Source organism: Selaginella moellendorffii, unplaced genomic scaffold, assembly GCF_000143415.4.
Source record: "Selaginella moellendorffii unplaced genomic scaffold, v1.0 SELMOscaffold_62, whole genome shotgun sequence".
Lineage (NCBI taxonomy): Eukaryota > Viridiplantae > Streptophyta > Lycopodiopsida > Selaginellales > Selaginellaceae > Selaginella > Selaginella moellendorffii.
The window spans coordinates 91,844-113,802 of NW_003314323.1; the positions used below are offsets into that span (position 1 = coordinate 91,844).

At 51.0% G+C, this 21,959-nt stretch overlaps 13 protein-coding genes across 18 annotated transcripts; 5 read left to right on the forward strand and 8 right to left on the reverse strand.

The window, feature by feature from the left end:
* Positions 1 to 78: 78 nt before the first annotated feature.
* Positions 79 to 1,345, reverse strand: LOC112351460 (mediator of RNA polymerase II transcription subunit 19a-like). The gene is made up of 6 exons (XM_024689411.1): positions 1,192 to 1,345; positions 816 to 1,102; positions 567 to 761; positions 446 to 505; positions 234 to 376; positions 79 to 179 (listed from the first exon to the last, which is right to left on the reverse strand). The coding sequence occupies exons 1-5, from the start codon at positions 1,295 to 1,297 to the stop codon at positions 293 to 295; spliced, it is 732 nt and encodes a 243-aa protein (XP_024545179.1). The 5' UTR covers positions 1,298 to 1,345; the 3' UTR covers positions 79 to 179; positions 234 to 292.
* On the forward strand, positions 1,328 to 6,013 carry LOC9644057. 2 transcript variants are annotated; one of them, XR_002994140.1, is made up of 9 exons: positions 1,328 to 1,408; positions 1,459 to 1,620; positions 1,685 to 1,791; positions 1,846 to 1,978; positions 2,029 to 2,269; positions 2,330 to 2,557; positions 2,607 to 2,858; positions 2,908 to 3,165; positions 3,249 to 3,364. XR_002994140.1 is itself a non-coding variant. In XM_002984297.2 (2 exons), exon 2 carries the CDS (start codon positions 3,360 to 3,362, stop codon positions 5,964 to 5,966), a length of 2,607 nt encoding a protein of 868 aa, XP_002984343.1. In that variant the 5' UTR covers positions 2,913 to 3,165; positions 3,249 to 3,359; the 3' UTR covers positions 5,967 to 6,013. The 2 variants fall into 2 exon arrangements, 1 of the variants encoding a protein (XP_002984343.1); XM_002984297.2 differs by lacking the exons at positions 1,328 to 1,408; positions 1,459 to 1,620; positions 1,685 to 1,791; ... (2 more) ...; positions 2,330 to 2,557; positions 2,607 to 2,858 and having other exon boundaries at positions 2,913 to 3,165; positions 3,249 to 6,013.
* A 9-nt stretch (positions 6,014 to 6,022) lies between these two features.
* On the forward strand, positions 6,023 to 7,792 carry LOC9644059 (pseudouridine-5'-phosphate glycosidase). Of its 5 annotated transcripts, none has more exons than XM_024689407.1 (10): positions 6,023 to 6,263; positions 6,324 to 6,434; positions 6,481 to 6,563; positions 6,614 to 6,673; positions 6,724 to 6,784; positions 6,845 to 6,951; positions 7,002 to 7,125; positions 7,172 to 7,429; positions 7,486 to 7,617; positions 7,700 to 7,792. In XM_024689407.1, exons 1-9 carry the CDS (start codon positions 6,110 to 6,112, stop codon positions 7,575 to 7,577), a joined length of 1,050 nt encoding a protein of 349 aa, XP_024545175.1. In that variant the 5' UTR covers positions 6,023 to 6,109; the 3' UTR covers positions 7,578 to 7,617; positions 7,700 to 7,792. The 5 variants fall into 5 exon arrangements, with proteins under 5 accessions (XP_024545175.1, XP_024545177.1, XP_024545178.1 ...); XM_024689409.1 differs by having other exon boundaries at positions 7,172 to 7,292; positions 7,350 to 7,429; positions 7,486 to 7,782; XM_024689410.1 differs by having other exon boundaries at positions 6,025 to 6,263; positions 6,872 to 6,951; positions 7,172 to 7,292; positions 7,344 to 7,429; positions 7,486 to 7,782.
* On the forward strand, positions 7,589 to 9,246 carry LOC9644060 (probable xyloglucan endotransglucosylase/hydrolase protein 5). Its single transcript, XM_002984299.2, has 4 exons — positions 7,589 to 7,808; positions 7,874 to 8,390; positions 8,452 to 8,746; positions 8,810 to 9,246. Exons 2-4 carry the CDS (start codon positions 8,213 to 8,215, stop codon positions 9,192 to 9,194), a joined length of 858 nt encoding a protein of 285 aa, XP_002984345.1. The 5' UTR covers positions 7,589 to 7,808; positions 7,874 to 8,212; the 3' UTR covers positions 9,195 to 9,246.
* LOC9644061 lies at positions 9,189 to 10,638 on the reverse strand. Its single transcript, XM_002984415.2, has 8 exons — positions 10,410 to 10,638; positions 10,302 to 10,361; positions 10,109 to 10,244; positions 10,013 to 10,051; positions 9,771 to 9,964; positions 9,652 to 9,695; positions 9,488 to 9,602; positions 9,189 to 9,422 (listed from the first exon to the last, which is right to left on the reverse strand). Exons 1-8 carry the CDS (start codon positions 10,598 to 10,600, stop codon positions 9,275 to 9,277), a joined length of 927 nt encoding a protein of 308 aa, XP_002984461.2. The 5' UTR covers positions 10,601 to 10,638; the 3' UTR covers positions 9,189 to 9,274.
* Positions 10,639 to 10,682: 44 nt separating this feature from the next.
* On the reverse strand, positions 10,683 to 11,882 carry LOC112351475 (ribosomal RNA processing protein 1 homolog). Its single transcript, XM_024689459.1, has 3 exons — positions 11,268 to 11,882; positions 10,919 to 11,189; positions 10,683 to 10,846 (listed from the first exon to the last, which is right to left on the reverse strand). Exons 1-3 carry the CDS (start codon positions 11,880 to 11,882, stop codon positions 10,755 to 10,757), a joined length of 978 nt encoding a protein of 325 aa, XP_024545227.1. The 3' UTR covers positions 10,683 to 10,754.
* Positions 11,883 to 11,966: 84 nt separating this feature from the next.
* LOC9644385 lies at positions 11,967 to 13,830 on the reverse strand. The gene is made up of 4 exons (XM_002984416.2): positions 13,101 to 13,830; positions 12,509 to 12,788; positions 12,321 to 12,359; positions 11,967 to 12,264 (listed from the first exon to the last, which is right to left on the reverse strand). Exons 1-4 carry the CDS (start codon positions 13,506 to 13,508, stop codon positions 12,140 to 12,142), a joined length of 852 nt encoding a protein of 283 aa, XP_002984462.1. The 5' UTR covers positions 13,509 to 13,830; the 3' UTR covers positions 11,967 to 12,139.
* LOC9644386 lies at positions 13,676 to 15,125 on the reverse strand. The gene is made up of 5 exons (XM_002984417.2): positions 14,956 to 15,125; positions 14,605 to 14,753; positions 14,249 to 14,459; positions 14,079 to 14,182; positions 13,676 to 14,027 (listed from the first exon to the last, which is right to left on the reverse strand). Exons 2-5 carry the CDS (start codon positions 14,731 to 14,733, stop codon positions 13,863 to 13,865), a joined length of 609 nt encoding a protein of 202 aa, XP_002984463.1. The 5' UTR covers positions 14,734 to 14,753; positions 14,956 to 15,125; the 3' UTR covers positions 13,676 to 13,862.
* A 122-nt stretch (positions 15,126 to 15,247) lies between these two features.
* On the forward strand, positions 15,248 to 15,856 carry LOC112351473. The gene is made up of 3 exons (XM_024689454.1): positions 15,248 to 15,460; positions 15,511 to 15,589; positions 15,651 to 15,856. The coding sequence occupies exons 1-3, from the start codon at positions 15,306 to 15,308 to the stop codon at positions 15,717 to 15,719; spliced, it is 303 nt and encodes a 100-aa protein (XP_024545222.1). The 5' UTR covers positions 15,248 to 15,305; the 3' UTR covers positions 15,720 to 15,856.
* Positions 15,856 to 16,943, reverse strand: LOC9644387. Its single transcript, XM_024689460.1, has one exon. It carries the CDS (start codon positions 16,744 to 16,746, stop codon positions 15,856 to 15,858), a length of 891 nt encoding a protein of 296 aa, XP_024545228.1. The 5' UTR covers positions 16,747 to 16,943.
* On the reverse strand, positions 16,843 to 18,290 carry LOC9644388 (GTP-binding protein YPTM2). The gene is made up of 8 exons (XM_002984419.2): positions 18,072 to 18,290; positions 17,903 to 17,975; positions 17,780 to 17,827; positions 17,667 to 17,714; positions 17,533 to 17,604; positions 17,313 to 17,468; positions 17,133 to 17,236; positions 16,843 to 17,072 (listed from the first exon to the last, which is right to left on the reverse strand). Exons 1-8 carry the CDS (start codon positions 18,083 to 18,085, stop codon positions 16,979 to 16,981), a joined length of 609 nt encoding a protein of 202 aa, XP_002984465.1. The 5' UTR covers positions 18,086 to 18,290; the 3' UTR covers positions 16,843 to 16,978.
* Positions 18,291 to 18,497: 207 nt separating this feature from the next.
* LOC9644389 (anaphase-promoting complex subunit 8) lies at positions 18,498 to 20,591 on the reverse strand. Its single transcript, XM_002984420.2, has 4 exons — positions 20,474 to 20,591; positions 20,156 to 20,363; positions 18,793 to 20,043; positions 18,498 to 18,730 (listed from the first exon to the last, which is right to left on the reverse strand). Exons 1-4 carry the CDS (start codon positions 20,557 to 20,559, stop codon positions 18,632 to 18,634), a joined length of 1,644 nt encoding a protein of 547 aa, XP_002984466.1. The 5' UTR covers positions 20,560 to 20,591; the 3' UTR covers positions 18,498 to 18,631.
* Positions 20,592 to 20,729: 138 nt separating this feature from the next.
* On the forward strand, positions 20,730 to 21,809 carry LOC9644390. Its single transcript, XM_002984300.2, has 6 exons — positions 20,730 to 20,813; positions 20,861 to 20,906; positions 20,969 to 21,094; positions 21,163 to 21,261; positions 21,321 to 21,446; positions 21,505 to 21,809. Exons 1-6 carry the CDS (start codon positions 20,769 to 20,771, stop codon positions 21,687 to 21,689), a joined length of 627 nt encoding a protein of 208 aa, XP_002984346.1. The 5' UTR covers positions 20,730 to 20,768; the 3' UTR covers positions 21,690 to 21,809.
* Positions 21,810 to 21,959: the final 150 nt, after the last annotated feature.

Genomic DNA, 21,959 nt, shown 5'->3' on the forward strand with positions numbered 1-21,959 from the left:
GAATAACACTGCTCTTAAGCAAACCAAACGTAATTTTTTTTCTTTTTTATGTACTATTTTCTATTGCTAAACACGATGCATGCAAAGCTCAATAATATTCGAGAGATTTTTGCCTCAAAAAATGAATAATAATCAAGATTTACAAAATTGGCAGGCTTTCTTAGCAGAAAATCGCTTCCCTGGAACAAAAACACTGCGTGTAAGTTACCACCATAGAACGATTTTCGTCATACCTTCGCGGATAAGTTTACATTCGCTCCTTGCAGCAAATTCTTCCAGGAGGGATTTCGTCCTATCGTACTTTTACAGTGGCAGCAGCCGCTGCAGTAGCGGAAGGAACAGCGGCCACAGCATCCGGATTTGGAGAGCTCTTGTGCTGCGAAAAAAAAGAGAGAAGAATCAATCGATACGCTGAGCAAAGAACTAAGGATTTCTCCGTGAATACCTTCTTCTTTTTGTGCTTGTGACCATCGCCTTCCTCCTCTTCACCCTCATGCCGTCGCTTCTAAGATCATCCACTTTGTAGTTACATACCACGAAGAAGAGAAGAGCTAGCCGAGAGTTACCTTCTTCTTATGCTTCCTTTTTTCTTCGCCATTCTCTCCCTTTGCATCTTTGTCCCTGTGCTTCTCCTTACGCTTCTCCTTGTCCTTCTCTTTGTCTTTGTCCTTGTGCTTGTGTTTATCCTTGTGCTTGTGTTTCTTGTGCTTCCTTCTCTCCTCATCTTTCGTCTTTCCAATCGTTGGTTGCCCTCGATCGGCCTGGCCGAGCCACACATTCAGCCAAGAACACAAAGAAAGAACTCTAAAGCTTACTTCTGGCAGAGAAATTGGCCCACTTTCTCGAAACGTGAAACATCGTCTCAGCGTCTCCAGATCAAAAGGACGGATGTCCACCGGGAAAGCGTCGCTGGGCGATGGTCTGAGCAATTGCCCAAGCTCCATCCCATCGCCTTTGCGAATCTCCATGTCTCCGACCACGTCCCGGAGGTACTTGGACTCGGCAATTGACGCTGGGAAGGATTTCTTCGTGTATGTCTCGTAGTGCTCGCGGAGGCCATAGTGCGTGATCAAATCCACAGCACCGGTGAGCTCTCGCGGTCCTACAGTAGAGCAAAAGAGCGTAAGCAAAGGATCGCGCTCACGCTCTCGTACAAAAACCCTAGAGAAGGAGAGAGGAAGAATCACTGACTTGGTCCGGGTTTGAGAAGCTTGAATGCTCCACCGCCTTCATTGCTACTGCTCACTGCTCCAGCGGCGATCCCAGCAGCTCCAGCGCCTCCGGAAGCCATCGCCATATCTCCGACTAGTGTTAGCCCTAGAATAAGGGGAAATTTCTAGGGTTTATCGAGGAGATGCCCAAGAGAAGAAGGCGATCGAACGTTTCCTCGATTGCGCAGGCTGGGGAGGTTGATCGATCGCGCGCTTTGCTCTCACTCCCTGGATTGATCGATTGCAGGAGGTAAAGGAGCAGCATTGTGAGGAAGTAGAGCGAGTGCTTGAAACCGCTGGCGCCGCCCCTGTGGATGCCGGCGAAAATGTGACGCCATCGCGAAAAGAAGCCTCTTCCAGCAAGAGATCTGCCAAAGCAATTTCTGATGTCCGTGTGGTCGATGAGCAAGTAAGCCGGGATATTTCCTCCTGCATTCTCGATCTAATCTCCTCTTTTCTTCTTTTCTTTCCAGGAATTGCGAGCGGCTTTGGCACAGCTCGTTCCAAAGCACCAGGTGGAGCAAGCACGCCTTCTCGACTCCTATAAAGAATCTTATCCACACTGGTTCTTTCAGCTGAAGTTGCTAGTTATGTTTCTGGATGAGATTCTTCTCTAACTCTTTCGTTTTCCTAGATGCGGTTTTGGACTTTTGATGTATGGATTTGGATCCAAGAGGCAGCTTCTTGAGGATTTTGGATCCACAGCATTGACTGATGGTGCTGCTGTTGTGGTAAATGGCTTTCTTCCAACGATCAACTTCAAACAGGTAGCTTCTTTCTAGAGCTTATCAAGACTTTTGCAGCAAATCTTTGCCAGGTTTTGCGTACTTTGAAGCAAAGTTTGTATGGAAGCTCGGGCACGACGAGTGCCACAAGCGTGGAAGACATGGTGGCCTTACTCTCTGGCTATCAGGGTGACTCGATCGTTTATATCATCGTTCACAGCATCGATGGTCCTGGTCTGAGAGATGGCGCTACGCAGCAGCAGCTTGCCAAGCTAGCTTCGTGCTCGCATTTCCGGATAGTTTCTTCCATCGACAGCATCAATGGTCCATTATGTAAGTGAATCTTTTCCTCGTTTTGGTTTTCATGCAACGTTGTGTTTGTTCTTTGTCCAGTGTGGGATAAACGCATGGCGAACACGCAGTTCAATTGGTGGTGGCATCACACCCCGACTTACGCTGCTTACGATGCCGAGGCCTCTCACGTTCCGCTACTGCTTTCTTCCATGGGGACCAGCAAGAGCGTCCGCAGTGCACTGCTTGTTTTACAAAGCTTGACAACGAATGCTCAGAGCGTCTTCAAGGTTCTAGCCGACCACCAGCTCGCAAACCCGGAGGACGAAGGTGGGCTCTTTTTCTAGTATTCTCGTCCTGATGGCGTTTAGGAAACCAGGAATGTCGCAGTACCAGCTCTACAACAAATGCAGGGAGCGTTTCCTGGTGAGCAGCGAGCTGACACTCCGAGCTCACCTCACGGAGTTCCGAGACCACCAGCTCGTTCGCTGTAAGAAAGGCTCAAACGGACAGGAGTGCTTGCAGATCACTCTATCAAACGATGCTCTAGCGAAGATGCTGGAAAATCTGTGTCCGAGCTAGCACAGCCAGCAAAAAGCATCGATCCAGCTTCATCATTCCCGGGAATCCGGTAAGTCATCTCCTTTAGAGCGCTCCTTTGTGATTTTTCTTCTCAACAGGGAAAGACCACTGCCACGGGACGCCGTTGGATACGGCATCTATCCAACGGCCCACGACTGTTCTCATTTTTTTTAACGAACTGTGGGAAGAGGCGCGCATGCTGGTCCTCGAAGAAACGGCGCAACCGCTAGCTAGCTGCTGCCAAAAGCAAAAGAAAAAGAGAAAAAAAAAGAGTCCTGCGAAACCAGCAGCAGCCTACACTGGAAGATCCAGCTCGCCGAATCGAAGCTCCAGCTTTGAGCTCAGGAGAAATCGAGGTGAGTGGAAAGTCTCCTTCTCGAGCTTGCATTCGCCGGTACGCTGAGGAACTCACTCACTCACTCTACTCTCTTGCTTGTAGCTGCCGGGAGCTGAGCTCAATTCCCGGAGAGCTCATCGCGCTTGCCCTAGGGAGCTCCGGGATTTGTTTCAGCTGAATTCGGTTGAGAAACGAAGGGAGCTGGACAAGTCGATGATGGATTTCCTAAGCTTGGTGGAGGCCCCCCGGAGCCAGGCAGCTAGCATCAACGTTAGCAGCGATACCACCACCAACGAGAAGAACACGGATATGGAGGTGGAGATGGTCGTGGAGGAGGAAGAGGAGGAGGATAAGAGCAAGCTGGGAGCTCAGGTCAATGGCCAGTTTAGCGAGCTCGTCGATATAGACTTGCATTGCGACGAGGACCTCGGGCGTGATTGGTCACCTCCAAGGAACCGTCCTCCTCCGGCTCCTGTTCTTCCTCAGCTTCTTCAAGCCAAGCCGGCTCGATCAGTTGAGGACGACAGTAGCATCCAAGTGAAGGTGATCGAGGAAGTTGTGATCACGAGCAGCAGCACCGTGAAGTCGTCCGGAGAAGAAGGTGGAGGCGACAAAGATTGTCTTGTGGTGACGAAAGCGAGCTCGGACGAAGAGGTGAATGTCAACAGCAGTAGCAACACGGGCGTGCAAGAAGTTGTCGTGAACTCTTCACAGGTCGCGGTAGTGGAAGATCACAGCAGCAGCAAGGAGCTGCAAAAGAAGGAGCATTCACTCTACGCTCTACGGAGGAACCCGAAGCGCAGCCGGAGATTCATAGACCAGGAGTATGCTCTCGACATCCTTCCAACTTCTGGGAGCTCGTCATTTCATCCAATCTCGTCGCCAGTAACTCCTGGCGGCTGCGGAGCAGGAGCAGTGGCGACTCCAAAGAAGAACTCCAGCGCCGCTACCGTCAACAACGCAAACTCCAACTCTTCCATCTTTGCGGACAAAGCAAGAGCTTGTACCGAGTGTGGCAAGGAGTTCTCGTCGTGGAAGGCGCTGTTTGGACACATGAGGTGCCATCCAGAGCGAGAATGGCGGGGAATCCAGCGGCCTGACAATCTCTCCGACTACAAACTATCCAAGTCAGGAAGCGTTCGCAGAAATTCCAGCAAGAAGTCGAGGCAAGCACCGCCGCCAGCAGCAGCACCGTCGTCCTTCCTGCTCGACGATGATCCAGACGACGAGCTCGAAGCTCTCTATATCAAAGTCGTGCCTTCGGATAACGAGAGTGATACGGAGAGCATCGAGGCGGCATATATCAATGGAAGCTGCAACAGCTCCGGAGGCTTTAGCAGCAAAGGGAAGATCATCACTGGGAAACGGTCCAAAAGACCGAGGCAGCCGCCAGCGGAGATCAAAGAGGAGCGAGACATGGCAAGGTGCTTGGTGATGCTCGCCTGCGCAGGACGAAAGTCGAACAGTAGCTTGGGATTTGAGGACGAAGATGAGGACGGAGAAGAAGAAGGAGCCGTGGAAGGTGGTCGACAAGAACATCAGGCAGAACAACGAGAAGAACACGAGGAAGACGATGGCGAAGAAGGCGCGGAGGAAGAAGACGATGAGGAAGAAGAAGAAGAGCTCGAGGACGAAGGAACTTCCACGACTAATAACAACGTAGTCGCGGACTCCACTGCCACGAACAACGCAGTAACTTCAACACCGGACAACGCAATGGTGGTGCATGAGAGGAGCATCGTGAGGAACTGCAGCGCGGTGAACTTTGGATCGTCCAACGAGATGATTGAAGATTTGGAGGACCTGGAAGAGGTCGGGATCGACGAGTCCAGCTTGGTGTGCTCTGCTGCGGAGCTCCTGGACCACGACTTTGATGGGATCAGGATGAAATACGAGTGCTCGACGTGCAAGAGGATCTTCAAGTCGCACCAGGCACTTGGGGGACACCGAGCGAGCCACAAGAAAGTTAAAGGATGCTTTGCAAAGACGAGCTTGAGCGGTGGCAGTGATGGAATCATCCAGCCGCAGCAACAGCAGCAGCTTCCATTCCAGCAGCAGCAGCAAGTGATCCTCCATCACCAAATTCATCAAGCTCATCAACTCCAAGCTCACCACCAAGCTTCCCAGCAGCAGGAAAGTGCCGAGGAGGACATCACCGACGAGGAGTTCTTGAGGTCCGAGGAGCAACTTTTGCCGCTAGACTTCCACCACCATCACCACCATCACCACCACCACCACCACAACCACAGCCACAGCCACATCCACCATCTCCCGCTGGCGAGCAGCTTTCGATTGAAGGACGAGTTTAGCTACAGCAGCAGGAAGATGAGCATCAAAGGCCACGAGTGCTCGATCTGCCACCGGGTTTTTACGTCGGGCCAAGCTCTCGGGGGACACAAGAGATGCCACTGGGGTGGGAGTGATCGTCCACTGTCGTCGGAGCCACCATCGCAGCAAGTAGTAGCGGTAACTTCTTCGATTGTGGCGACGACGATCGGAGCTCCAGCATCGAGTTTATTGCCAGCTCCAGCTCTAGTAGCAGCGGTTGTAAATCCAGTTCCAACTCTTCCAGCAGCGGCAGTGGCCCCTACTCCAGCAACAACAGCAACAGCTTTAGTTCCGGCTCCTCCAGTTCCAGCGGTGATTCCAGCGATGATCCCAGCAGCAGCGACGGTTGGCCGAGAAGAATTCGCAGCTGCGAGGGAGGAGTTTTTGGATCTGAATTTGCCGGCGCTGGTGGAAGAGGAAGAAGAGTGTGAGGACGAAGACGATGGCGAAGACGAGCTAGAAGATACTAGCTTTGTCAGTGTTCCAAGATGAGATAGTTAAAGATATAATCCTCCTTGGATAAAATCGCTTATTTGGTTTAGGGCTTTAGTATCTAGGCGCGCATTTCTAGCGTCTTCGCGATCGGCAATCCAGGGTTCTTGCGATCAGAGCGGCGGCAGCAGCAGCGATTGGCAATGGCGTGCAGGATTTCTGTGATTTCCAGGCATATTTCTTCGCCGCCGCTGGAACACCTCGACGATCTGGGGGTTCGTGTTGCGCCTGAGGTTCGATCGGCTCTTTCCAGTGGCGTCGGTGTGGTTGCACTGGAATCGACCATTGTATCGCATGGTATCGCGCTTGTTAATTTCCTCCGACTTCCATTCGAGTGATTTTCTTGCTCTTTGCCAGGAATGCCTTACCCGCAAAACTTCCATACAGCTCAAGAGGTTGAATCCATTGTGAGAGCGAATGGGGCCGTGCCGGCAACCATAGCCATCTTAGACGGTGTCCCATGCATTGGTATGCTTTTGTTTCGTTTTCTGGTTCTCTAACACAGCATGCATAGGCTTGAGCTTGGCGGAGCTCGAACGGCTTGCGAAGCTTGGTACCATGGTTTCAAAGACCGCTAGGCGCGACATTCCTTACGTCGTAAGCTCTTTTTTCACTTGTTCTCCACAGTTAGTGTTTTTCTTTCCCAGATTGCTCGTCGGGGAAACGGAGCAACCACTGTTTCAGCAACAATGTTTTTCGCTTCAAAGGTAGTTTCTACAGTGGGAAAAAGAGGAGTCTCTGATGGATTATGTTCCAGGCGGGAATCAAAGTGTTCGTAACTGGAGGTATTGGAGGAGTTCATCGACAGGGCGAGTCAAGTAAGGCCAATGTTCTTTCTTATGTCATACTTTTGTGTCTTCAACTTTGTTTTTATTAAGCTATGGACGTGTCCTCGGACTTGACAGAACTGGGTAAAACTCCAGTTGCGGTGGTTTGTGCAGGGGTAAAATCAATCCTTGACATTCCACGAACACTCGAATACCTGGTAAGACCATCGTATAGCGCACGAGTGTTTTAATATGAAACAATTTGCAGGAAACTCAAGGAGTGACGGTTGTTAGCTACTCAACTGATGAATTTCCTGCATTTTTTACTCCTAACAGTGGCTGCAAAGCACCTTGCCGAGCAGACAGCGTGGAGGAATGCGCAGACATCATAGGTAAGCTCTAGCCATCGTGGTTATCGATTCTAACTTGACACTGCAGAGGCAAACACGAAGCTTGGATTGGGTTCAGGCATTTTGATCGGGGTTCCAATACCCGCAGAGCATGCAGCAGCAGCTAAGAACGTGGAATCGGCCATACAATCGGCATTGCATGAAGCAGAGTACGTCTCAGTGACCTCTCTTGCTATTCCTACGTGTTTTTTTTTTTATAGGAGCAGAGGTATTGCCGGTAATTCTGTGACGCCATTCTTGCTCAAGCGCGTCAACGAGCTCACTGGAGGCGATTCATTGGCTGCAAGTATCCTTTTGTTTGGTAGTCCTCCTGTGGTAGTTTTTCTTTGCTACAATTGACAGATATCCAGCTCGTGAAGAATAATGCACTCGTTGGTGCGAAGATTGCAACGGCTCTGACAACAAGGCTGAGTCGCTTCACTAAATCGTCTTGACACTCGGCCCCGATTGGTGTAAATGCCATCCACAAAACGCGTACGTGAGAACACTGTTTCTTTTTCCCATCTGTTGGGTTCGCCACTCTTTGCCTGTTTCTTTATTTCTGTGCTTTCAACAGATTATACTTCCCGCGGCATGTCGCTGGGTAGTGGCAACGGACAAAACATCACAGCTGTTAATGCCAGACACGGAAAAACTAAACTACTTGAAAGTGAGGTACTTACGAGGTAGAGACGATCAACATCAACACGTTTATTGGTTTTGATTTTCGTCTTGCTGTGTTGGATTACAGATGGGCAACGAGCTCAGTTTTTCTCACGAGAAACTTCTTGCCACACAGCCAATCCTCTCTTGCCATTGGAGACTCGCTCGCGCAGAAGTTTCCTCCCATACCAACAACATATGGCGACGTTACTCTCTCTTGAGCTGGATCTTAGTAAGCCTCCAACTCATTCTTCTCCCGATCACGCGTTTATTCCGCGGCAATGGCTACATCCTATAAATCTCCATCACCACCCCAGTGTCAACCATTGCAAACTCCATCCCGTCTGCTACCAGTCTTCGAAGTTTCATCCATCCAAGCCTCTGATCATACAAGTCTTCTGTTCTTGCCAGGACTTCCGATCGAGCAATGGGTGCTCTCAAAGTCATTGCATTGCTGTTGTTGGTCGAGCTTGCGCTCTCTGCTCGTCTCCCACCAAAGTCAGATGTTTCTTTCTCTGAGAACTACTATGTCCGATGGGCCAACGATCATACGCGAGTCCTCAACGGTGGCACCGAAATGCAGCTTGTTCTCGACAAGGCATCAGGTAACAATCTCTCTTTCTTTCAAAGCTTCTCTTTTGCTGATCAAGTCCTGTTGCATGATAGGTGCTGGATTTGGGTCCCGCAGCAAATACTTGTTCGGTCATGTCAGCATGAAGATCAAGCTGGTTCCCAAAGACTCTGCTGGAACAGTGACGGCATTCTACATGTCATCCGAGACCGACAAGCACGACGAGATCGACTTTGAGTTCTTGGGGAACGTTTCCGGGCAGCCATACATCGTCCAGACCAACGTTTTCGCCAATGGCGTTGGAAACCGGGAGCAGCGACACTACCTCTGGTTCGACCCCACTCAGGACTTCCACAGCTACTCCTTCCTCTGGAACAAGCAGCAGATCATGTAAGTTAGCCCTCTATAGCTACTCGATCGATCATTGCTGAAACTGTGGTTTTGATCCCTCAGATTCTACGTGGACGATGTCCCTCTGCGTGTCCACAAGAATAACGAAGCCATTGGGATCCCATTCCCGAAGAGCCAGCCCATGGGGATCTACTCGAGTCTGTGGAATGGAGACGACTGGGCTACTCGCGGCGGGCTGGAGAAGATCAACTGGGATCACGCTCCATTCGTGGCGGCGTACAAGGGATTCAGCGTGGATGCTTGCGCCGGGGGCGTGGAGTCTTGCAGCGCTCCCAGGGGCAACTGGTGGGAGCAAAAGGCATTCCAGCGCACCGACAAGGAGACCAAGAGCAAGCTCAAGTGGGTCAAGGACAACTACATGATCTACAACTACTGCAGCGATAGCAAAAGATTTCCCACCACTCCAGCCGACTGTGGCCAGTTTTGAGAGCTTCCATGTACTTACATTCTTTTGTACAAAAAAACACACATTTTTTTTACCAGACTTTGCATGCTTCCTCCGTAAAATCATGCCATAGTTGCCTGGCTCTCATCGAAAATCGGTGCGAGATACCACGCGTAAGGAAGGCCTTTCTCCTCGGAGGAAGTGTTGTAAGAGGCATGCGTGATTTTTCGCCTTCTAAAGTATTCTCCCCATGCGTACTGTACTATGAACCTGCGGGAAGAAGAAAGTGTTTGTGAAAAGGCACGAGCTTGAATGAGAAAGTTTTTTTAAAGTACCACAAGACGATGGCGATCGCACAGAGGGAGATGAAGAGTATCGCTGTGACTTGGGATTCTCCAGAGTACTTGATCCATCCGATGACGATCATGCTCAGGAGGAAGAGAGAAACACCTGCGGCGGAAGAAAGCAAAGGATTTGGCAAGTGTTTTGCACGGCTTACCGAAAGAAAAGGAATGGAAAGCTTGCTGCCAGGTAGTCTCACATCTGCGTCGCCAGCAAGATCATGAGAGAGTGTACTTACGACAGAAGAAAAACAAGGAAAAAGAATGAAAAATCTACCTGCAATACCAAAAGGCTTCCAGAGTTCTCCTGGGCGCAGGAGGATGATCACCTGGATTGTAGTTTCGACAAAAGTCTAAGCAGCTAAAGATGAATTCCTCCTCGGCTTCTTCGTTGACATAAGTTCTGCCAATCTTGAGAATGCTTCCTAGAATAAGCGTACAGGTAACCATTGACATGATCATCAACCCTTCCTGCAAGAAAAGAGTGAGCTGAATTTTAGGTAGATTAGGAAATCTCACCACAACAGCCGTGAGGACTCCATACACTCCAAACAAGGCCTACTGCGAGAAACAATGAGTTGAGGAACCGCGACAAATAACTTCGAAACAATTAACCTTTGAAAACTTCATTTGTGGTTGGAACTGCGTAAGCGTGACGATAGCGAAGCCTGCAAAGAGCGCTGACAAGTTTGACACTGCCTTGAGAAGCTCCGATTTCTCTTCCACATCTCGACGATTCCTCTCCACAAATCTGCCAAAGAGTTGCTATAGACCAAAAGAATAAAACCAAACAAAGCACAGAGCTTGCCTTAGCCAAAGGCAGCGCGCATTCTCCAAATTCCTATACTCCAGATTCTCCTGCCTCCACCTGCGATCGATCCATCACTGCAAGAAATCCCTTGTTCTAGACCCTCACCACCGCTTGCTCGCGCGCAATTCGGCGTCGTCCTTCCTCACTCGGCGCTCCACACGCATCCACTCCACATCCTGCGATCGCGCCTCGTGAATGTGCGCCCGCCAGGCCGCGTCCTCCTCCCGCCACGCCCGGTTCATGCCGCTGTCCAGCGCCGCGAGGATGCCCTGCGCTGCGTCGCCCGCGCTCGCCATAGCTGGCAAGAACCCTAAACCTTTAAAAAAGTATTACACGCTGGCATTAAAATTTCCAAGAACCCTAAACCTTTAAGACAACTTTACACGCTCGCATTAAATCCCTTTTAAAACGTAAGGAGAAAAAGTATACAAAGGTTTATAGGTCTACCAATCAATCAACTGGGATTGGTACCATAATGCTATCATTTCTTGCACTTGCAAAGATCAGTTCTTCCAGCTCCCCTTCCTCCGAATCCACATGATCTAGAAAAACTCACAAAGAATGAATCAAAGATCTTACAACTTTGCAAAAGCTCGGCTTTTCATCGTGCTAACCTGGATCTTCGTCGAAGAGGATAGCTTTGCTGGTGCCACTGCTCTTGAAAACCTCCATCTTGATCACGCGATTGCCTCCAAACACCTCCAGATGCACGAGATCGCCAGTCTCGAGCTCTTGATCCTCCACAAACTGCCTCCATTCATGGCGCTTCACCATGAATCTCCTCCCGGAGCTGTGCACGCTCAGCGATTGGCAGCTCCCGCCATTGATCACGCGGTACTGCATCCCGATGTTGATGTGCGCGCGCACGAATCCTGGGGGCAAGTTCTAGAGCACACACAAGCAATCACAGAGAAGCCAAGGTTGAAGGAGAAAGATCATAGAATCCCAGGGGAAGATCGATACCAGAGTGAAGCTGGGCGACAAATGCGACCTGGTGATCTTGATGTCGATGCTGGGCTTGTCCGTGTCGCTGCAGATCGTCACGCTCGACGGCCTGCCATTCCCCTTTGCGCGTTTCCTGGCTGGCGGCGACGCACTGTCGTCATCTCCCGAGACTTTGGAGCTGGAGTCCAAGCTCGCCGCCGCCCGGTTCTTGGCACCGCCGCCGCCGCTCCTCCGCCTCTTCCTCCTCGGTGCTTTTTCCTTCTCCGCCTCTTCCTCTTCCTCGTACTCCTCCTCCTCCTCCTCGTCTCCCCCCGGGCGAAACCTTTGGAGAAGCTCCAGCTGCTCGTGCTGGCTATGGCGATCATCGTAATCGCCATCACCCTCCTCGTCATCGTCGCCCTCTTTCTCTTCCTCCGGGTCCTCTCCCTCGTCTACCTCTCGATGCTGCGCTTGGAGATGGCGATAGTTCGCGTCGGGATCGCCACCACCGTCGCCCACACTCTTCACTCGCAAATTCCAGCCATGCTCGCCTCCTCCATCTTTCTTCGTCAAGCTCTTCCTCCGAATCACAACGCTTGCTTTCACCTCTAGCTCTTCCTCCGCGCCGAGCGCCCGATCGAGACTATTTCCCATACAAACTCCACCTAAAAAGCCTGGTTGAAAAAACCAATGCGTCTACCTCACCACGAACCCTAAAAACCACCCCTCACACACTTGTCCCCCATACAAACACTTATATAATGTTTGAAAGTTTAACAATACAACAAACCAATGCTCTATGGAGCCCTCGGTTACAAAGAAAGTGATTTTCTGTAGGAACAGTGTCTCCAGAGAAGAAAGGGAAACGAAGAACGAAGAAAAAAAAGCACCAAGATGACCGGAAATTAATCTTAAGCCGCGACGCCTTCTGCTGGGGAAGATTCAGGCCCGGCTGCTGCTGCTGCTGTTGCTGTTGCTGTTGCTACTCCTGCTGCTGCTGGTGTTGCTGCTCCCGATGTTGCTGCTCCTGCCGAATCTGGACATGAAACTGAGCTAGCAACAAGCGTGTGAGTCAAGAGCGAAGTACAAAACCTGTTACTCCCGGCGAGTAGAGCTCAGCGCCGCCAGGTCCTGGAATGCCAAGAACATTAGCTCTAGAACACCTGAGAGAAGCAAGAGATCCAGCAAACCAGACAAGAGATCCGAGCAAACCAAACAAACAGATCTGAGCAAACCAGACAAACAGATCCGAGCACACCAGACAAAGAGAGCACACGGACCTGTGTTTGGGTAGGGAGGTGGAGACGCTGACGGCTCCGCTGGAGTGTACTGCGCGAGCGAGTGACCCTTTTCGATCCGGAGCTTGGACTTGCCCTCCATCTCGAAGTGCACAGTGTCGTTGAGCTGGAGATTGTGCTCGTGGACGATCTGGGCCCAGTGCTGCTTCTTAAACTTGAACCTCGTCTTGGTGATCTCCTCGATCTCCAGGGACTTGCCCTGCACGCCGTTTGAGATTTCGAAGAAGCTCCCGTGCATCGCAACGAACTCTGGCGGCACAGTCTGCGAGAGCAAGCAAGTCAGACATGGATAGATGGTAGAGAAAGCTCTAAGCTTCGAATCAAGCACAGAGAGAAAGAAGGTATCCATAGAGCAAACTCCAAGTCAGACATGGATGGATGGACAGGCTAAAACTAGAGAAAGCTCCAAGCCTCGAATCAAGCACAAATATCAGCAAGAAGAGAAAAAAAGCACAGAAAGGGAAAAGGAAGAAAAACAAGCTCACACAAACCACACAGGGGAACAAAGCAGGAGCAAGAAGAAAAAGGAAGAAACTAGCTCAAGAACACAAAAGGGAAGAGTGTGAGGACTTACCACATGGAAATTTGGAGAGAGGTGTGACTTTAGCACGCTCATGTCCAGGCCGGAGTTACTCCACTTCATACACGAAGTCTTCCTCCCAGCGTAGCGCCCCGTCCGCGGCGTCGCCCCTTCCTCCAGCGGCTGCTGCTGCTCGCTATCGCTCGAATTCGCCTCGTCCAGCGCCCCCACCTTCAAAATCTTGCGCGCTCGCATCGACCGGTCGTCGGCGCTCTTGCGCGCCCTGCTGTCGCCGTTGGGCACCGCGTACTTGGGCATTGCCTCCGCGGCGGGCGTCTGCTCGGCATTCCCATTCGCAGCGCCATTCGCCTGCTGCCCGCGGCCGCCGTGATCCACCTTCTTGATGCGCAGCGTCACCTCATACTCGTCGTCCCGGAATACCTTCTCGAGATTGTTGCCCATCTCCGCCAAGAATCGCCGCCGCCGCCGCCGCCGCGAGATCCACAGCTCCTCCTTCTCCCGCCGAATCGAGGAGCGCGCTCACATTCTCTCCAAAATCCCGCTCCAGATACCCCAATAAGAGAACCCCTGAGCCCTAAAACTCTGCTTCCATTTCTTGATAAAGACGATTCCATGGGATATTCCCCCACCACGTTATTTCCCTGTGTAAGTAATTGATTGCGCAAGAACAAGGCCGTGTTCTTCCTTTCTCCGCTCGCTACTAAAACGTATCACTGTGGTCTCTGTTATTTTTCTTCCGCGATGGAATGGATCGATCGAGAGAGCGCGAGCGCTCCTCCATTCTTTTTTGCTGGTTTATAAAATCTCCCACTCCGAGTCTGATTCTTCCTTGGGATTTGTCACGGCGGTAGCGCTGCTGTCCCAGTTTTCCACGATGCCAGAGCTTTTCTTGTACTCGTCCGTGATGTACCACTGAGCAACTTGGTCGCCGGCTTCCACCACGGTATCGCTCTCCTCGGCCTGGGAGCAATCGAAAACATGAATAACACGAGAAGCAAATGATTGGAGAACCTGTGATCCGGAAGAAGTTGTTTGGGCTTGGGTCTCCGCGAGCTCTTCGATCTCGGGCGCTTCAATCTCGGGACCACGCGTTTGATGGAGCTGAGCATCACCTCCTGACAAAGCAAATCCATTTAGCCACACAAGCTAGTAATCCAAAAAACTTGGAAAGCTTTCCGTACCTTGCGAAACTCCTCCTGTTTCTGCCTGTGTTTGCGAATCCTCTTGCTTGACAGCGGCTTTTTTCTTGCTCGCCTCGCATCTACACTGGCACTTGTCGACGTGCTTGCACTCGTCCTCGGCTGGAAGCAAGTCACGGATGAGCTCCGAGCACACCTTTCTCATGGTTGCTCCAGCCGTCGATACTTGGGTCTCGAAGTACTTCCCAGCCTCCTGGAATCGCAAAACATAACAGAGCTTGGAGCTTAGACTTGGAAACAAACGCTTAGACTTAGAAAGAGAGAGAAAGAAAGGAAAAAAAAAAGAGGCTCTAGCTCCAGTACTCTAGAGCCTATCTCTTTGAGAAAAATCCTCTCACCTGGAAAAGGAGCGAAGGGTTCTTGTCAGCCTCCACGCAAATGGCCTCGATCTTCATATACATCCGGTCCATGAAAGATGCCTCCTTGGATGGAGCTAGAGTCTCATCGGCTTCGGGCTTTTGATACATTCTTCCTCCAATCGCATTCCCTACGAAGCCAGGAGGAGAGATTCAGCCATCGCAGCACTATTCAAGCGGCAAAGACGACCCTAGAGGAGAAAGGACCAAAAACTGGGAGGAATCCATCGCGCGAGCGCCAAAACCGAGAAAAGAATCCGTAATATCGCTAGGGGAAGGCTCTCCAGGATCATCGCGGGGACGATCGAGGCCAAAAAACAAGACGATCGTTACCTGTTTGCGAGCTCCTCCTGCGCCAATCCTCGCCTGGATTGCGAGAGCTAGAAGAAATCGCGCAGGATCAGGGCAGCGGCATACGCACCGCTCGTGGCTCCCAAATTTCCACGATCGCTTTGGCGAAGAGAAGAACTTTCAGGCGGCCGAGAATTATCCCCGGCGCCCGTCAATGTGCCCGTCGCGGCCTCTGACGTGCTGACGGGCGGCCGTCATGACACTGGACTGGCGTACACGTGTTGGAAATGTGCCGTACGCCACTGGGCCGGGTGGCCAAAATTCCCTTCCAAGCTATGGAGATGTTTGGATAAACCCTAGTGAGCTCTAGGGTTCTTCGCGAGCGCTCGGCGATGGATAAGATTTTCGGCCCAGCGTATCGCGGCGATCCTGGCGTCCCGCATTCCGGGAAGGAGAATTTCGAGAACATCTTCATGGCATCGGTGGGATTCACGGTCTACACTTGGTTCTTCCCATACTACTGGGAGCAGTCGCATTTCCTGTACAAGTGAGTGGCCATTTCATCTTCTCTCCATTCCAGATTCATTCGTTTCGCAGCTTTCACGACATCGCGATGTGCGCCGAGCATCACCAGTGGAGGAAAGCAATGCAGAAGGGCGAGCGCTACGAATTCAAGGTAAGACCTCTTGTGCTTCTCTCAAATCTCTCACTTTCTTGTTTTCTTTTGTTCTTCCCAGTGGAACAAGTTCATGAAGCCAAAGGAGCGACGCTCTTACTACTACCGCTGGAGAGATTACTACCCCTGAAAGGAAAGAAGAGCGTTTCTCTGGATAACTTCATGGAAAAGTTCAAGCTCAATCACAGCAAAGAACTTCCAGGTCCTGTTTTGTTTTTCCTTTTTCAGTTCTTTCAATTGCAGACAACGGGAAGCTTTCTAAGTGTTTATAAGTCTCCATAGCGACGACCATCGTCTTGTTCCTGGAAGCTACTCCCATTCCCGACGAAACCATTTTGGAGAGCAGGATAAACTCCATGTCCATACAACTCTGGCCTCAGGTATGGAAACTGGAATGGACAATCAGTCGAGTACTGACTTTGCTGTGTGTAGAAATCCAGCTGCTGATCGCCGGGTGGCGTCCAGTCATACGAATCGATGGAGCTCCAGGCAAAACCACAGTCATAAATCGCAGCCTCGGCCAGCTGCTTGTGCTGGAAGTTATCAGCCTTTTGGAGCTCTGGAGAACAAGGGAAGAACTTAGCAACGAAAGCGAGGAAAGAGAACAACTTACCGCCAGCTCCATGAGCAAAGTGGCACTTACCACCGAACGAGCAGCGGCCGGAGCTCTCCCACTGGTTGCAAATCCGGGTCTTCCAGTTCGGTGGCCGGATGGAGCTGTGATCGATGCTGCTACATGACGATGACGGTGCCTCGTCGTGGAGAAACGTGCAGCGATCAGCGTAGGGGCAGCTTCCTTCTCGGAAGAACTTACAGGGCCGGGTCTTGAAGCTCTGGGAATGAACTCCAGCAGCTGGATCGAGTGGAAACGATGGTCCTGCGGCGACGAGATCAGCCGCTGGCCTGCGAAGCTCCTCCACTCCGTGAGCAAAGTTACACCTCGCCTCGAAGGGGCAGCTCCCAGCTATGAACTTACTGCACAGCTTGGTCTTGTAGAAGACCTTTGCCTTGCTTGAATCCATCGCCATCGAGGAGGAAGTTTGATGATCAACGAATTCATACCACGAGCTTTCCATCATCGTTCTCTGCGAGCTCGCTGTGATAGAATCATCACCCAGGAGCTTCTCTCCATGATCTTCCTCGCGCAATTCCTCCATCTCATCTTCCAATCGATCGCGAACAAAGGCCAACCACCAAATTTTCGTTTCGGCATGAAAAACCGTCAAGTATATTCCGTCATCGTCAAGCACAGAGGGTAAAAAAGTACTAAAAAATATTCACTGGAGGAGAGGAAGAAAAAAGAAAAAATGAAACAACAAATGTGACACCGATCATCGAATCTACGTAAATTTTCCCTTCTTTTCTCCTTCGTTGCAAATTTTTTCCTCCCTAGCAGCAGCCACCCTTCTGGTTGAGAGGTTGCCCCTTGTTGAGACTGACGTTGTTGGGCTTGTTGCTGTTCATCGCCGGTTGGCTCGCCATCCTGGAAACAATCACGAATTCTTCCGCTTAGATCGTGATCCCTTTGATCTTTTCTACATACCTGTTCTTGATCTCCGCAGCCATGGTCATGAATGCCTGCTCTACGTTGGTCGCATTCTTGGCACTGGTTTCTAGGAACGGGATTCCTATCTCGTCTGCGAAAGCCTGGAAGTAGAAGCCTTTTAAGATCTTGTCTTGCAAAAGGAAGAATAGAAAGGCACAAGAAAAGTAAACAACTTGCCTTGGCAGTCTGGGTGTCGACGACCTTCTTGGCCGTGAGATCGGCCTTGTTACCGACGAGGAGCTTGTTCACATTCTCGCTCGCGTAGCGATCGATCTCGTTCAGCCACTGCTTGACGTTGTTAAAGCTTTCCTGGTCAGTCACGTCGTACACGACCTGCGCGAACGAGCAAACGTGTCAGGGAATTACCATCGTGTGGAAAAACTATAGGCCAGCTTACGATAATCCCGTGAGCGCCACGATAGTAACTGCTGGTGATGGTCCGGAAGCGCTCTTGCCCAGCGGTGTCCCACTGTTGTTCGCAATTGAAAAAGAAATAGTTAGAACTATACAAAACCTTTCCAACTGTCTTACAATTTGGAGCTTGATGGTCTTTCCTTCCAGCTCCACTGTGCGAATTTTCTGTAACAAGGAAGCCAAGCCGTCAGCGAGAGGACTGACACGGCTAGCGAATGCGTGATACTTACAAAATCCACCCCGATAGTGCTGATGTAGCTCTCAAGGTAAGAATCGTCCTACAAACAAGCAAAAGAAAAAGAAAATTCATCAATTCATCTCAATCACAGCATGCAAAATGTAGAGCCGCTTACCGCGAATCGCAGCAACAGGCACGATTTTCCCACGCCGGAGTCGCCAATTAGCAAGAGTTTGAAGAGGTAGTCACTGCAAAGGCCAGGCGCCAGGGAGGAGAGAGGTCAATGACTGCCGAATCTAAACCCTAAAAAACAGCTGCGCCGGGGATGGAAAGAGGGCGCTTACTACTCGGGATTCATAGCTGCCGCTGCCGCCTTCTTCTCAGCTCCAAGCTCCCCAAAATCCCCGAAATCCCTGCAAAAGACCTGTGGATCTCGCGGCGCCCTGGCTGGAGCAGTCCCTTAGGTCGTGGATCGAAAGCGCCGCAGCTAGATCTGACCCAGCTCGCGATGGCGCGCGCACACCGCTTTCCCTTCTTTCCTGGCGGATTCGGAACAACAGGGCAACTTGTGAGGCCTGTTAAATATACATCGCAAACCCCAACTAATCCAGGCCGTCCAGGCCCCGCCATCCAACGGCATGCACTAGCACACGCGGGCAAAGGGCATATGCGGTAAGACGTCGCAAACGACCGTAATGTAAGTATCGCTGCCGCTAATCCGAGGCCATCCAACCGCCCCAAGCAGCGAGCGTGGGCTTTGCACCACCGTCGGATCTCATCTTCCTACATTTATGGTGTTTCTGGTTTTGGTATTACAACAAAAGAGTTCTTCTGGCGAGCCTCGGCCATTTAAAAAAAAATTGAGGAGAATGTTAGTCACGGCTTAAACAATCACACGTACTTTTCATGGAGTGAATTGCTCTAAATCCATCGATGGTAGCACGGAAGCATGCTGCTGGACGCTTCTTATCTCTCGGAGTAGAGCTTTGGCCTCCTCTTTAGCCTGTGGAGAACGAGAACTTCCTCTTAGAACCAACACGAAGAAGTATCAAAGAGAGAACTTACCGGGCCGCCATAGTCGAGGAGTCTCATACAGTACATCTCACTGTCGTCTAGAAATCCCTGGTTCTTGGAGTGCGTCGCCAGGAAGAGCAACGCATCCACCACGTCCTGTCCTTCACTTTGATCCGCCTCGAGCCTCTCGAGATTTTTCTTGTAGTAGTAAGAGGCCTGGTCCGCCTGTCCAAGCTGGCTGTGTAGCTTCGCAAGCTTGTTGAGCGCTATGCCTTCACGATCGTTGTTGTTCACGGCCCGGCGGTAGCACCGGATAGCGGCATCAAACATCTGGAGCTGCTCGTTCTCGTAGCACTGTCCCATGGCACACCACATCCGAGCGTCGTGAGGACGGAGCTGCGCGGCACGCCGGTAGTAGTAGAGCGCGTAGAACGGCATGATGAGAAGCTCGTAAGTTTGTCCCAGGCCATACCACGCGCGGTAGTCTCTGGGATTGATATCCACAGCTCTGCGGTACGCGTCGATGGCTGCCGGAGTGTTCTTCATTTCCACGTACTCGTGACCCATGAGAGTCCACGCTGATAAGTACTTCCGGTTGAGCTTGAGAGCTCTCTTGAAGTAGAGCACCGCCTTCTCGTGCTGGGCTTTCAAGCTGTAGTAGTTCCCGATGATGCAGCACGTTTCGGGCCGATACTTGTCCGTTAGCACCGCCTTGTGAGCAAGATGGCTCAGAGCTGCGAAGCACTCTTTGACGTAGAGAATGTTGGAGTACATGTCCATGCCTTCGATGCGATACGGGTCCGTCCGGAGGAGCTCCTCGAACAGCCCCTCGGCTTCGTCAAACTCTCGGAGGTTGTAGTGTGCTGTGGCTGTCTGCGCGAGAACGTAGTCACTGACTGGAAACATCGCGTGGAGCGAGCGGTAGCACGCCAGGCCTTCGGAGTTCTTCTGGAGATCCAAGTAGACGCTGGCTATGAAGAAGTCACGCATCCAATGGTCCTCGAGTCGCAACGTTGGTAGGATCTCTGGGTCTGTGCATAGAGCTTGGAGCTCCAGCCATGCGCTCCAGTTCCAAGGATATGTGTTGACGGATGCACAGAGAACGGCCCTAGCCTCCGACTTTCGGTCCCTTTCATGGAGGACCACCCCGTAGAGATAGTTTCCAAACGCATCAAGAGTTCCTTTTTCACTGTGTGATGTCAGCTCCTGTTCTAATCCGGCTAGCTCGGGATTTACAGCATCACTCCTTCCCAAAGGACCACCCAGCTCGATAATCTCCTCTTCTTTCCTTTTCTCCCCGGCCTGAAATCGAAGAAGCAAAGATGAAAGCGATTAAGTTTCGTAGACCAAAAGAGAAGAAAGTCTAGTCACACTAGAGTTTTTCTACTAGAACGAAAAAATGGAGCTAGCTTACCAGGTAAGTCGCGTAACATCTTAGAAAAAAAGATTTCTTGCCAGTAGCACCCCTCAAAGCGTGTGCTGCTCTTCGATACTCCCGCATATCAAAGAATGCCTTTGCGAGTAGAAACACGTCTCCATCGCCGCCGTCCTCCTCGTCGGGCACTGGCGCTGGACCTACATTCTCACGATCCTCCGGAAGCCCGACCAGTTGCTCGGCAGCCCTATTCACGCCCGCTAAACAGAGCTAGTTCAATAGCGAAGAATACAGCAGCGAGCGCTCAAAGAAAACGCGATCGCAAAAACATCGAGAATCGAGAGTTAGAACACGCACCATTTCGCGGCTGTGTAGAGTCCTCTGTCGCGGAGCTCGCGAATCGCCCGGCGGAGCTGGAGCCTGTGAGACGCGCCTGCCGCCATAGCGCAGCAGCAGCACTTCTCAGAACTAGGGCATCGTCTAAACCCTGAGAATGTTTTAGCCAATCCAACGGCTCACAACTGGTAGCTATCCAACGGCTGCGATCTTGCACACCGGGAAATTTTGAATAGATCGACGGTTGAGTTTGCTCTAGGTTCCAATATAGAAAAATTTCCTCGCTTTAGGGTTTTTGCGCGGAGGGGGGAGGGCCATGGCTGCTGTGAGATCGATTTGTCGGCTTGGAGCTGCGATCCAGGTAGAGATTTACCCAGCTCTAGTGAAGCGCCTAAATTTCTGGGACAGGGCTGGCATAGAAATCTCATAGCAAAAATTCCAGTTCCCAAGCTTGGTAAGCGTCCTACATTTTTTCTTCTCTTGGAGTAATCGAGGAGATTTTCTCTTTTCCAACAGCGTCGGAGTTTAAGCCTCCTCCTGTGAACGAATCTGGAGAAACAAACGCCAGGCCTGGATGGCTTCGTGTTACTGTGACCGCGGCTTTTCTTGGATACATGAGCATGAACGCTATTCCAATAATTGGTATGTGAAAAAAAAACTTGCTTTGTTCTTCCATAGCTTCTTAACGAACGGGAACTTTGTTTTTCTAGCCGAGGGTACTGTGAAACATCCGGTGCTCTTGCTCAAAGTGAAAGATCCCTTCTTCCAGCGAAGTGGTGCTTCCAGATTGATTTATCTCACTCTTACCGGTAAGTTCTCGCTTGTAAATCAAGCTCTTGATATTCATGCGTGTTTGCTTCTTTTTTAGATGGAAGGAAGCAGGCAGCAGTGAAATACGGAGCCATCGGATTGCTCCTGGAAATGCTTGAGTCGGCCACCGATGACAAAACACGCATCGCTGCTCTCAAAGCAATGAACGCCCTTGCTCAATGCGGTACTTTTTACACTTTTCCTTGTTCTCTCTCTCAAATCCCCTACTTGTTCTTGGACAGATTTGGCGATCAAGGTGCTTCACAGGCGAGAAGGAGGTGCTGCTCTCGAAAAGATGGCCGAGTCTACTGCCAACCTCGAAATCCTGTCGCTTATTACTTCCATTCAAGACAAGATGAGGAGGCCGCTTGTGCTGGACGAAGAGGACGACCTTTTAGTGGCTACTCCGGCACTGGCTATGTCGTAAGCAGCAACAGCGATGCACGAGTCGAGAGCTCGGTGCAAATAAAACCCGGGCTTGTGAAGAACAAAGAAAACTTGATATGAACTTCGTGTTTTGTGAATGTAAAAAACCATTTTGTGGACAGGATCATCTCTCGCTCAAGTCGAGCTTTGCTCTTGAGTGAGCGATTGAAGAAAAGAATAGAAAGAAGCTAGCTAGACTTTAGCTCGAGCTACGATCTCACAGAACTTTGGAGCTTGCATTTGATCTCGGCGAAGAGAGAGACGAGAGAAA

Excerpts from the sequence above, each read along its gene's own strand:
- LOC112351460 (XM_024689411.1), bottom strand. The coding sequence starts at position 1,297 with ATGGCGATGGCTTCCGGAGGCGCTGGAGCTGCTGGGATCGCCGCTGGA. Across the intron at positions 1,103-1,191 it reads GCTTCTCAAACCCGGACCAA|GACCGCGAGAGCTCACCGGT; the intron begins GTCAGTGATTCT and ends GCTCTACTGTAG. Across the intron at positions 762-815 it reads GGCCAATTTCTCTGCCAGAA|GCCGATCGAGGGCAACCAAC; the intron begins GTAAGCTTTAGA and ends TGGCTCGGCCAG.
- LOC9644057 (XM_002984297.2), top strand. The coding sequence starts at position 3,360 with ATGATGGATTTCCTAAGCTTGGTGGAGGCCCCCCGGAGCCAGGCAGCT.
- LOC9644059 (XM_024689407.1), top strand. The coding sequence starts at position 6,110 with ATGGCGTGCAGGATTTCTGTGATTTCCAGGCATATTTCTTCGCCGCCG. Across the intron at positions 6,264-6,323 it reads ATCGACCATTGTATCGCATG|GAATGCCTTACCCGCAAAAC; the intron begins GTATCGCGCTTG and ends GCTCTTTGCCAG. Across the intron at positions 6,435-6,480 it reads AGACGGTGTCCCATGCATTG|GCTTGAGCTTGGCGGAGCTC; the intron begins GTATGCTTTTGT and ends CAGCATGCATAG.
- LOC9644060 (XM_002984299.2), top strand. The coding sequence starts at position 8,213 with ATGGGTGCTCTCAAAGTCATTGCATTGCTGTTGTTGGTCGAGCTTGCG. Across the intron at positions 8,391-8,451 it reads TGTTCTCGACAAGGCATCAG|GTGCTGGATTTGGGTCCCGC; the intron begins GTAACAATCTCT and ends GTTGCATGATAG. Across the intron at positions 8,747-8,809 it reads TGGAACAAGCAGCAGATCAT|ATTCTACGTGGACGATGTCC; the intron begins GTAAGTTAGCCC and ends TTGATCCCTCAG.
- LOC9644061 (XM_002984415.2), bottom strand. The coding sequence starts at position 10,600 with ATGGCGAGCGCGGGCGACGCAGCGCAGGGCATCCTCGCGGCGCTGGAC. Across the intron at positions 9,603-9,651 it reads TTTCCATTCCTTTTCTTTCG|GTGTTTCTCTCTTCCTCCTG; the intron begins GTAAGCCGTGCA and ends CTTCCGCCGCAG. Across the intron at positions 9,423-9,487 it reads GCGATCGCCATCGTCTTGTG|GTTCATAGTACAGTACGCAT; the intron begins GTACTTTAAAAA and ends TTCTTCCCGCAG.
- LOC112351475 (XM_024689459.1), bottom strand. The coding sequence starts at position 11,882 with ATGGGAAATAGTCTCGATCGGGCGCTCGGCGCGGAGGAAGAGCTAGAG. Across the intron at positions 11,190-11,267 it reads TGTCGCCCAGCTTCACTCTG|AACTTGCCCCCAGGATTCGT; the intron begins GTATCGATCTTC and ends TGTGTGCTCTAG. Across the intron at positions 10,847-10,918 it reads CCTCTTCGACGAAGATCCAG|ATCATGTGGATTCGGAGGAA; the intron begins GTTAGCACGATG and ends GAGTTTTTCTAG.
- LOC9644385 (XM_002984416.2), bottom strand. The coding sequence starts at position 13,508 with ATGGGCAACAATCTCGAGAAGGTATTCCGGGACGACGAGTATGAGGTG. Across the intron at positions 12,789-13,100 it reads TCTCTCCAAATTTCCATGTG|ACTGTGCCGCCAGAGTTCGT; the intron begins GTAAGTCCTCAC and ends TTGCTCTCGCAG. Across the intron at positions 12,265-12,320 it reads CTACTCGCCGGGAGTAACAG|ATTCGGCAGGAGCAGCAACA; the intron begins GTTTTGTACTTC and ends TTTCATGTCCAG.
- LOC9644386 (XM_002984417.2), bottom strand. The coding sequence starts at position 14,733 with ATGTATCAAAAGCCCGAAGCCGATGAGACTCTAGCTCCATCCAAGGAG. Across the intron at positions 14,183-14,248 it reads AACAGGAGGAGTTTCGCAAG|GAGGTGATGCTCAGCTCCAT; the intron begins GTACGGAAAGCT and ends TTGCTTTGTCAG. Across the intron at positions 14,028-14,078 it reads CAACTTCTTCCGGATCACAG|GCCGAGGAGAGCGATACCGT; the intron begins GTTCTCCAATCA and ends GATTGCTCCCAG.
- LOC112351473 (XM_024689454.1), top strand. The coding sequence starts at position 15,306 with ATGGATAAGATTTTCGGCCCAGCGTATCGCGGCGATCCTGGCGTCCCG. Across the intron at positions 15,461-15,510 it reads CAGTCGCATTTCCTGTACAA|CTTTCACGACATCGCGATGT; the intron begins GTGAGTGGCCAT and ends TTCGTTTCGCAG. Across the intron at positions 15,590-15,650 it reads GCGAGCGCTACGAATTCAAG|TGGAACAAGTTCATGAAGCC; the intron begins GTAAGACCTCTT and ends TGTTCTTCCCAG.
- LOC9644387 (XM_024689460.1), bottom strand. The coding sequence starts at position 16,746 with ATGGAGGAATTGCGCGAGGAAGATCATGGAGAGAAGCTCCTGGGTGAT.
- LOC9644388 (XM_002984419.2), bottom strand. Across the intron at positions 17,605-17,666 it reads AGACCATCAAGCTCCAAATT|TGGGACACCGCTGGGCAAGA; the intron begins GTAAGACAGTTG and ends TGCGAACAACAG. Across the intron at positions 17,469-17,532 it reads GTGGCGCTCACGGGATTATC|GTCGTGTACGACGTGACTGA; the intron begins GTAAGCTGGCCT and ends TCGTTCGCGCAG.
- LOC9644389 (XM_002984420.2), bottom strand. The coding sequence starts at position 20,559 with ATGGCGGCAGGCGCGTCTCACAGGCTCCAGCTCCGCCGGGCGATTCGC. Across the intron at positions 20,044-20,155 it reads GATGTTACGCGACTTACCTG|GCCGGGGAGAAAAGGAAAGA; the intron begins GTAAGCTAGCTC and ends CTTCGATTTCAG. Across the intron at positions 18,731-18,792 it reads TCCTCGACTATGGCGGCCCG|GCTAAAGAGGAGGCCAAAGC; the intron begins GTAAGTTCTCTC and ends CGTTCTCCACAG.
- LOC9644390 (XM_002984300.2), top strand. The coding sequence starts at position 20,769 with ATGGCTGCTGTGAGATCGATTTGTCGGCTTGGAGCTGCGATCCAG. Across the intron at positions 21,262-21,320 it reads GATTTATCTCACTCTTACCG|ATGGAAGGAAGCAGGCAGCA; the intron begins GTAAGTTCTCGC and ends CTTCTTTTTTAG. Across the intron at positions 21,447-21,504 it reads GAACGCCCTTGCTCAATGCG|ATTTGGCGATCAAGGTGCTT; the intron begins GTACTTTTTACA and ends GTTCTTGGACAG.